This window comes from Quercus suber, unplaced genomic scaffold (assembly GCF_002906115.3).
Source record: "Quercus suber isolate HL8 unplaced genomic scaffold, Cork oak 2.0 scaffold_835, whole genome shotgun sequence".
Taxonomy (NCBI): Eukaryota; Viridiplantae; Streptophyta; class Magnoliopsida; order Fagales; family Fagaceae; genus Quercus; species Quercus suber.
The window spans coordinates 122153-132556 of NW_027070265.1; the positions used below are offsets into that span (position 1 = coordinate 122153).

The 10404-nt window shown below is 35.6% G+C and overlaps 1 protein-coding gene across 1 annotated transcript; it reads left to right on the forward strand.

Moving 5' to 3' along the window:
• Positions 1-3966: 3966 nt before the first annotated feature.
• LOC112027431 (F-box protein At3g07870) lies at positions 3967-10389 on the forward strand. Its single transcript, XM_065767699.1, has 2 exons — positions 3967-5291; positions 10110-10389. Exon 1 carries the CDS (start codon positions 4023-4025, stop codon positions 5259-5261), a length of 1239 nt encoding a protein of 412 aa, XP_065623771.1. The 5' UTR covers positions 3967-4022; the 3' UTR covers positions 5262-5291; positions 10110-10389.
• Positions 10390-10404: the final 15 nt, after the last annotated feature.

Consider the following 10404-nt stretch of genomic DNA (forward strand, 5'->3'; position numbering starts at 1 on the left):
GTTTCGTACCAGTTTAAATACCGGGTGTACTGGCCATTCCGGCCGATTTCGGGCAATACCGAACGGTACCCAAAAAAAAAAAAAAAAAAAATTTTATTTTTTATTTTTAGTTTTGTAATTTTTGAATTTTTGATTTATTATAATATATATATATATATATTTATAAATATAAAAAATAATGGTAAACCCAAGACGGTACACCGGTACAGACTGGTACCGAAATATATCATTCCACTAGTCAAACCGATATAGTCTCTGGTACGAGATTGACTCCCTTGCCCTTACCTCAAATATAAGAACTCTTTGAGCTTTAATTTGACCGTTCTACTCTATCAATCTAATCAAGACAAAACCAAAAGTTCTAAAATTAAAACTCGAAGGTCAAGACCATAATATGTCCCAACCAAGTAAACTTTAACTTGAGGATGTTTTAGAATAAAAACTCACTATTTTTTAGTGAAGTAGGCGTGTTGTGGGAAAATAGCTTTTGGGACCTTTGATAGTGATCAAAGAGGGATGCAAGGTGGCCTCTAGCTGATGTGGGACTAGCTTTGCATGAATTTTACATCAAAAACATTCCATATAAGTCATCTGAACCCTACATGTGCACAGATACTCTAAGTATGAGTACGCATGCTAACCAACATGCGTACACATACTTAGGATTCTTGTATGTTTTCCATTACCAAAACATCTTCCAAGCTAAAGACTTATAAGATTAGGCCTTAGACCACCCCTAAACCTCTAAGTGATATCATCATTGAGGAACGAGGGCTCGGAGGTACAAAATGAGGTGTCCACAAATGCCTCTCTTTGGATTCATGAGCTCTGCTGAAGAAATCAAAATAAAAAGAGATAAACCATTTTGTTTCGACATACAGTTTAGGCTCAACCATACACACATGAAAAACAACATGCATACATTGGGCTAGGTTCAATTCTAAAGAGTCGCATGGGATTCGTATGTCTGAAGTCCCATGGTGCTGCTTAGAAAACGAGTAGTGACAAGCTCACTATCCAAGAGCTTGATTTGCCAATTGTCAAGCAAAAGGTAAGTGACTCTCTATTCTAGAGTCACTAAAAAAAAAAAAAAACTTGGCCAATGGTTGCAAGATGGGGAGATCACTCCACCATCTACAAACATCACATAAATCAATCGAGGGTGCTCTTATGAGCTAAAAAGGGAATGTATCTCTATCTATCAAAAAAGGGAATGTATCTAGGGTGTCAGTCTACGTCTCTTGCCTCAAATTTTTCTTGGTGGCACTTGCATTAACCTCAATAATATCTAGTGTTCTGGGTGGCTCTCACCTCTATCTCAATCTCTTCTATATTTTGGGTGGCTCTTGCCTCTATCTTAACCATATTTGTGTTCTGCCATTGTTCATTTCTAGGGTGTTCTAAAAGTATCTGAGGACATGTGTGTACATGTTCAATTCCAAAAAGAATATGTGCACAAAATTCGATGTCATGGTGATCTTTTGTTATCTTGGTGAAAAAAAATCACTTGAAGGGTTTTCCAAATGTTCTGAGGTCTTTCTGTACTTTCCAACTTTCAAGGGATCCACGTGTGATTTTCGCCCAAAGGGGGTTTCTTTGTAATTTCCAACTCTCCGAAGGTCTTTTATGCAAATTCTAATTTTTCTTGACCCACTAGAGGGAAATTCGGCAATTTCCAATCCTTTGAAAGGTCTATGTGCAAATTCTAACTTTTTTTTATTGTAATTTATTGACACTCTGAGGTATGCATATGCAAATTCTGATTTTTTGGATCCACTAGGAATGATTTCGTAATTTTTTGATTTTCCTAGACTCCTTGGGGATCTTTTTTGCAGATTCCAAGACTTTGAGTTTTTTTTTTTTTAAATACTAAATAACATGTAGTTTAGTAGAGTGGCCTAAACTACACGTAGTTTAGCCATTGGGTATCTTTCCTGCCTCTTCATTTTCCTAACGTAACCGTTTCTTTTTCTTTTCATTCCCTTCTTCTTCATTGTGAGCAATCACAACCTTGGCCTGCCAATTTTTCTCAAATTGGACCTAACCCACATGAACGGGTGCGATTGTGATACATAAAATGTTGAATTCACTGTAACTCCCCTCTAGATCAAGGGTTTTACATGAAGTCATCACTTATTTAATTAAATGGAAAAATAAGAAACCTTATCTAGAAAAAGTGCTTCAATTGTATTAATATGTATGACAATTTGCATCAATTTTGTAACAAGAATTTACAATGCTTTGGTCCTAGATACAATCTAAGAAAATAAATTACATTGCTTTTTTTTCCTAGTTACATTCTAAAGAAAATTTAAATTTACACTGACAAGAGTCTAATCTAAAACCTTTGATCTTGGTTCGGAGGCTAATTTATGAGATAAGAAAGGATTAGGCACCCATATCTCCTTGTAAAAACCGCTGTCCTAGTTTAGGATAGCCAATATCCTTCTTCCCATTTTTTTTTTTTTTTTTTTAATGATGAAAGACGATAGCATTACAAACTAAACAACAAAGCAAGGTTCAGGATAAATCCTGTTGAAATACATCCCATTGAGGTCTCCCTCAAACACTTCTAAAATGTCCACAATATCAAGTCATGTCAAACAATTGCAAACAATATATCATAAAATTGTGTCAATTTGTAAGAATTGTAAATGTTCAGGCATTTAATGTAGAGAGAAACAGAAAGTAAAATATGTTAGATAACAAGTTAAGTGGAGAGAGCATGAAAATAATGACACGTTCTCCATCAGTGTTTAATCTGCGAAACGTTGTCATCTCTGCACCTTCCAGCTCTTCGAGAAGCACCCAATGTCAAAAAGGTTGACAGTGAATAGAGTTGAGAAATTCAATGTTTTTTTTAATAGATTATATTCTAGTTTATAAATAATTATCGAGGTGTGCTATAACTTATAGGTTATGGATTCCTTGACTAAAGGTTTCATTGTCATCTAGTATTATTCGATGTGTGCCACAAGTTTGAATGTCATGAAACACTTGTGGGGTTTGCAAGATTGTTCACAATTCATAATTATGGTAGCAGAGACTTGTAGACATGAAATCTTGTCTGATGTCAAAATCTTCTTTTGTTACAGGAGAATGAGAAAATATTGTTAAAATTGTATAATCTTTTAATCATGGCTGGATTCAAAACCCTATAACATATTATTTTCCTTTTCTTTATCTGTTACAATTACTTTTTGTATTTCTTTGAATGAAGCATCATGTATTCACCGTTTTTGGCTTGCAGGTATGATTAAAGAAATAACATTTTGGAATGGTCCATACCTCATATTGATGACTCAAACCGCAGGTCTGTATTCCTCGGATGCCTTTCATCTCTGCAAAACTTCCTATGTTATTAAGAAAAAAAAAAAATTCATGTTACGACCAATCTCGTAATTTAGATTAAAAATGAAAATTTTTAAATTTCACTATGAAACTCACAAAAGATGATTTTTTTTTTTAGAAGAAAAAAAAAATCATCTTTTAGAAATTCTTTTATGAATTTGATTCTACAAACAATTATTATTGAGCATAATTTTTATAGGAGTACTAAAATTTCCCCACCCCCCCACCCCCCCCAAANAAAAAAAAAAAAAAAAAAAATAGAGCCATTAAGTCCATTTCGTACTTCATCTAGGGGCTTTAGGCCTACTCTGGTTTTTTCTTGGGGCCATAGTTCCATCATTGTTTTGTCCAAGGGGTCCTTAAGCCCATCTTTGTTCTCTATTTCTATGACTATTTGTTTAGGGGCCTCAGGTCCATATCCTTGCTTTGTCTTGGAGCCTTAGACCTGTCCTTGTTCATCTAAGAGCATTAGGCCCAACCTTGTCTCTCTAAGTTCCTTAGGCTCATCTTTGTTTTTGGTTGAGGACTAGGCCCATGTTCTCTCCATTTGAGCCTTAGGTCTATCTTTAATTTGTCTTGGCTTTGAATCCACCTTGTAATTCATTTAGGGTCATATATAACTTGTCTGATTCAATGTGAGCACCGATCTCTCTCTTGTGAAGGTAGCAGCAATGTCAGACAACTTACCTGAAGTTTCGAAATCCATCACGGAAGAAGCACTGTGGGACTCTCTTCCTCATGAAATCCTAACCCACGTTTTCCTTCACCTACCTATCAAATCCATCATCACTTGTACCTCTGTCTCCAAAACATGGAAATCCCTCATCCAAAACCCCTCTTTCATTTCCACTCATCTTCACCACTCCTCCAACAACAAAAACCTCCTCCTCTTCAGACTTTGCCCCAGAGCAGTCAAACAACTGAAACGAAAAGAAGTCTACGCTTTACATTGGGACGACAACACCACCAATTTCCATCAATACACCAGCTTTGACGACTTCCCTTTCCATGGCCAAAACGGTACTGGAGTACTCCGCAATACTGGAGTACTCCGCGTAGTTGGTACTTGTAATGGCTTGATTTGCCTAGCTGATGGTATATACACCGACGCTTATTATTTCCTTCTCTGGAACCCTTGTGTTAAAAAATACGTGCGACTACCTAACCCCAATTTCTCCTTCAGGACTACCGCTCCCTACGACGCAGTCGTTGGGTTTGGGTTTGGGTTTGATTCCAAAACCAGTGACTATAAGGTCGTGAGGTTTGTCACTCCTGAGGATGGGGACTTTTCTGAGGGTGAATCTACACCCAAGGTTGAGGTCTACTCACTTGCCACTGGGGAATGGAGAGTGGTTACTGCTCCTGCTCAATGTCCCAAATGTGCTGTTCCTGATACAACGATGATCGACCAACGCCTACAGGCTTTTGTCAATGGGGCTTTGCATTTGGTTTGTTACAAGACAACTCCAGAAATCAGACTTCTCTACTTTGTTTTGGTGTTTGATTTGGAGGATGAGGTCTTCCGTGAGATACCACTGCCTAAGCATTCCGATATGGACTATTGGAAGTGGGTATCTATTTTGGCATATGGGAATTCCATTGCCATGATCCAACCTGGATATTCTCTCGATATATGGGTGTTGAAAAACTATGCGGATGCGTCATCATGGACCAAAATTATAAGTTTGGATGTTCAAGCGCCCCCACAGGAGGACATACCAAGGCCAAAAGCTTTTAGGAAGAGTGGCGAGGTTATATTGGAAACATATAGAAATAGTCTTGTGACACGAAACCTTGAGACCCAAGAGGTTAAAGACCTTGGGATTACTGGATCTAAGTATAGTTTTGTTGATCCTTATGTTGAGAGTCTAGTTTTGCTAGACAAACCCGACCTTGCAGTTACTTACTAAGGGAGACTAATAGGAACAACAACAGGCAAGGTGCATTTTATTTTCATGCTTATTTTTTTTATGATTTTCCGTTTTGTTCTTCATATATTCTTGGCATTCATTCATTATGAGTTAGAGATGAATATATTGCTGATTGATTACCTTAATTGAGTTGATTTGTATTTATGATAGATAGCCTATCAAGGTCGTGCTTGCTGTCAATACCATGTATACTCAACTATGAAAAAACCAAGTTGTTTGTGTTGATTATCAACTTACAAGATTTTGTTACTACTGTTTCTATAAATGTGTATAAGCACTCGTGTTTGGTAATTGGTTTTGCCCTTGTTGTAGCTCACTAATGAATATATTCACTTATTTGGAATGGAAAGTCCTACAAGTTCATAGATAGTTAGAATCTTTTTAGCCTTTTAATTTTATGTAATTGAAAATGTGTTGGTGGACAAATCAATCCTTGATTCATAAGAGTGATTTATTAATGTAGCAGAGAGGTTGGTGTCAAAAATCAAAAGTTACAATCCCCCAAAATTTAGGTTATCATTTTCCTACTGCATAAGATTTCTTGTTTTGCCTGTTTTGGGTGGTTGTTTCTCTGCTATGTAAGTTTTGCTGAGTTGGATGCAGCAACAGGCTGTCGGCTTTAGAAGCATTTCCTTGTAGTCATTCCTCTCAACCCATACCAACCTGGTGAAGGTGAATCTCAATCCATAATCGTAACACCACTCCCTTTTTTTTTTTTTTTTTTTTTTTTTTTTGCTTCCAAGAAGCTATGTTGGAAACTTTTTATCAATGATTTATAATGCTGAAAATTATTTCATCTTATACAGTTGATGACATATATTGTATTTGTGTTGTTTCTTTTACTAAGAATTTTGTATATATATATTTTTTGATAAGTAATAAATTTGATTGATATAAAAAAGGGACACCCTAATACACAGGGAGTGTACTAGGGGTCAACAAAAATTACAAGATTCAAGAAAGGAAGAGAATGATTGGTTTCGCAAGGTAGCCAACCAATCTAATAAAGTCCTAAAGGAAAAAAGCTTGAGGTCTGGTATGGATCTTTCATTATTTTCAAAACACCTACTATTCCTTTCCTCCAAAGACACCACATTAAGCAATGGGGAACAATTAACCATAAATGACCATTTCTATGATGACCAAATCTGCCTTGCCAGCAAGCTAGAAGCCCAACAATGGCATAACCCAGCTTACTCCAAATAAACCCAAAACCATAGACCACAAATCCATAGCAACTGGACAGTGAAGAAATAGATGGTCAATAGAGTAGGAGAGAGTAAGAATTTTGTATATTTCTACTCTCTTAGTTTCTTCTGGAACACGTCTTCTCTTTATGATCGCCCTTTGCTATTTTGCTAGATTTCTTATTATTAAATAATTGCTAGCTTTGGAACCTACTTAGATCATTTACCCTTGTCCCTGATCCCCCTTGTTACACTTGTTTTTGTGGCAAAGGTTTGGAATGTTTCTTAATATGTATCCAGAAAACCTTCAAGTATCGGTGTAGATTTTTTCCATATGATACTACACTGATAGGTGTTATTTTATCTCCTTTTGCTTTTAGCATATATTGATAAAAGGTCCAATTACTTATTAAAAAAAAAATCTAGTTCTGCTATAAAATCACAAACAATCATGGTTGGTAATGAGCTATAGATAAGTAATAGACTTTATCTCATCTAAAGAAAAGATTCAACAAAACTTTTTGATGGTGTTTATTTTCTTATTATTGGCTTGATTTTATTTTGTAAAATTGTGTTGTAGTTTCTATAACGTTAAAGTATGAAGCACGGGTGCGTTTCCGGATTCGGGTGCTTGTGTGGGTGCGGGACTCGGCAATTTTTGAAAAAGTAGGGTACGGGTGTGGCGATTAAAAAATTATTAAAAATATTTTTATTTATATTTTCTATATATTTTTACTATTAAAATATTCTTAAAAAACACATTACTATGGCCTTGATTCACAAAACAAAGAAAGAAGAAGGCAAGAAACACAAAACAAAAAGGAAAACACAAAAGAAGCAACAAATATTCAAAATAAAATTGAGGAAGGACAGATTTAGGATGTTTGGGCCTCATTCAAAGCCGATTTTGGCTGTTCCGGCATGATTCAAGGCCAATTTCAGCCTGTTTCGGCCGTTTTGGTACATTTCGGTCGTCGGCCGATACGGCCCGATTCTGGCCAAATTGGCCCGTTTCGGCGCGAATCGAGCCGAGTCGGTGCAAATCCAAGGATAAAAAAAAAAAAAAAAAGAAGCTCAGATGCAGCACCGATGCGCGGGCAGCCACGATGGACGCCGCATCCCGCGTCGGGCCGCGTCAGACTCCAGTGTGGCACCCTCCCAGCCATTTCAGTGCTTCAGAGTTAAACTCCATTTTTTTTACACCATTCTTAGCATTTCTGGATGATTTGCAGTTTGGTTTCAGTGTGCTTACAAAAATGATGGAGTGCTTAATTGTGTCTGCCATGCTTCCTGCTTGCATTGGGATGAGGATACTTGCCAATGCTCTTTGTGTGTGTGTATTGTCTTTGACTTAACAACATTTGGTTACTAAGGTTTCTATAATTCTGGAAGTTGATAGGTTGTTAGCATCTTTCTAGCCTTTTATTTTTCGGTAGTTGAAAACATGTTGATCGACAAATCAATCCTCAGCTCATAAGAGTGATTTCTGACTGTAGCAATGAGATATGTGATAATATATAATTGTTGCTTTGCAAGAGATAGTGGATCACTTTGTGATTTTTGGATATATTTTTATTATTATGGAGTATGCTAAATTTTGCATCTAGCTTATTTCACCGTTCCCCCATTTAGGTACTTTGCCTCTACTTTGAAACTTTTCCTGGTTCAGAGGCAGCAATAGGCTGTCGTCATGTGAAGCCTTTTTTATTTAGACATCCCTCTCATCCGCACTAACCTGGTGATGGTGGAATTTAATACCAAAAAAATTTACCAAAAAGCTAAGCTAGCACCTTTTTCTTTGTGATATGTTTTGCTGAAATTTATTGTCATCTCATACCAAGTTAATGTTCAGTTTTTTATTTTATTACTAAAACTAGTTAATGTTCTTAGTTTGTTATTTAGTTCAAAGTTATGTCTTAGAGGAGGGATAAATATTTCTCTTAAGAATGAAGACATTGGTGTTATAAACATAAAGAATATATGGGTGATCAATCAATTATTGTTGAGTAAGGGACACTAGCCTGCACATAAGACACTCTCAACACTTGGCCAATTTAGGTGGTCTTTCCCTACTGCATTATGTTTCATGTTTCACCTGTTTTGGTGGTTGTTTCTGTGCGATGTAACTTTTCCTGATTTGGTGGCAGCAACAGGCTGTGCGATGTTTCACCTTTCCTTATAGTCATTCCTCTAACCCATACCAACCTTGTGAAGGTGAAACTCAATCCATAATCCAAACACAACTCCCAAAAATAAATAAAAAATCTGCCAAGAAGCTAAGTTGGAAACTTTTCTCAATGATTTATAATACTGAAAATTATTTCATCTTATATAGTTGATGACTTATTTTGTATTTGTGTTGTTTCTTTTACTAAGAATTTTGTATATTTCTACTCTCTTAGTTTCTTTTGGAACACACGTCTTCAATTTATGATCACCCTTTGTTATTTTGCAAAATTTCTTATTACTTCTAAAAAGACGCAAAAAGAATTGAAAATGACTATTGCTTGCTTGCTTTGTGTGGTTAAGAATTGAAAATGACAGTTCCTCAAAAAAAAAAAAAAAAAAAAAAAAAATTTTTTTATAAACCTCTTTTTGAAAACATGTTGATGGACAAATCAATGCTTGGTTCATATCAAAAGAATGCAATGAGATCTGTGATAATTGTGATTGTTTCTTGGCAAGAGATGGTGGTACTGTTTGTGGTTTTTGGATATATTTTTCTTATTATGGAGTATGCTAACATTTGCATCTAGGTTTTTTCATTGTTCCTCCATTTAAGTGGTTGTGCCTCTACTTTGTAACTTTTCCTGGTTTGGAGGCAGTAATAGACTGTAGTCTTGCGAAGCCTTTATTTTATTTAGACATCCCTCTCATCCATACCAATTAACTTGGTGATGGTGAAATTCAATCCCGAAATTTTTTTACCAAAAAGCTAAGCTAGCACCTTTTTCTCTGTGATATGTATTGCTGAAATTTATTTTCATCTTAAAACAAGTTAATTTTCTCTCTTCTTTTTTTTTTCTTTTTTTTTCTATCATAAACAATTTAATGTTCTTAGCTTGTTCTTTAGGTCAAATTTATGTTTTAGAGGAGGGTTAAATTTTTCTTTTAAACAATTTAAGAATGAGGGTGTTATGAATGAAAAGAATATATGAGTGATCAATTATTGTTGAGCAAGGGACAGCAGCCTACACATAAGACACATTCAACACTTAGAGATGTATTTTTTTTAATCGAAAAAAACCCTTAACTAACAACCAGGGATGTAATTATGATTGTGTGTCAAGGGATGATACAAACTTGGACTCAACTCATGTTTTGTGGTGGCCTAGTTGGCTTTGGCTTTACTTTGAAATGTTTGTTTTGGTTGTTCGATATTCCTATTCTCTGATTTTCTTTGGGAAAATGATGTCTTCTGTTTACAATCGTCTTGTGTTAAGTAGAAAAATATCTTCTTATTATATAATTTCAGGAATGGTAACCTGCTTAGAACATTTACCTCGGTCTCCCATTCACCTTGGTGGACATGTTCATTTGATAGAGGCTTGGAGTATTTCTTAATTTCGTTCTGAAAACCCGCAAATTTGGTTGTGGGTTTTTTCTACATTGTTACTAAACTGATTTTAAATTCTTGCAGGATGTTGAGGAATCATGGATGCTGAAGAGCTGTGCATAAGTAACAAACTTTAACTCAGTGAAAGAAAAGAGTCAACAAAGTTTCTTGGTGTTGTGTAATTAGTATTGGCATTAGTTATTATGTCAAAATGGATTGTAGTTATAACTTTAGAGGAGTTTATTTTGTTAAACTAATTTGGGCTAAACCACTCTTATGTTAGTTTTTCTGGATGATGTGAAGTTTTGTTTCAACGTGTTTACAAAAATGATTAAGCACTATATTGTCTGCCATGCTTTCATTATGTGTGTGTGTGTGT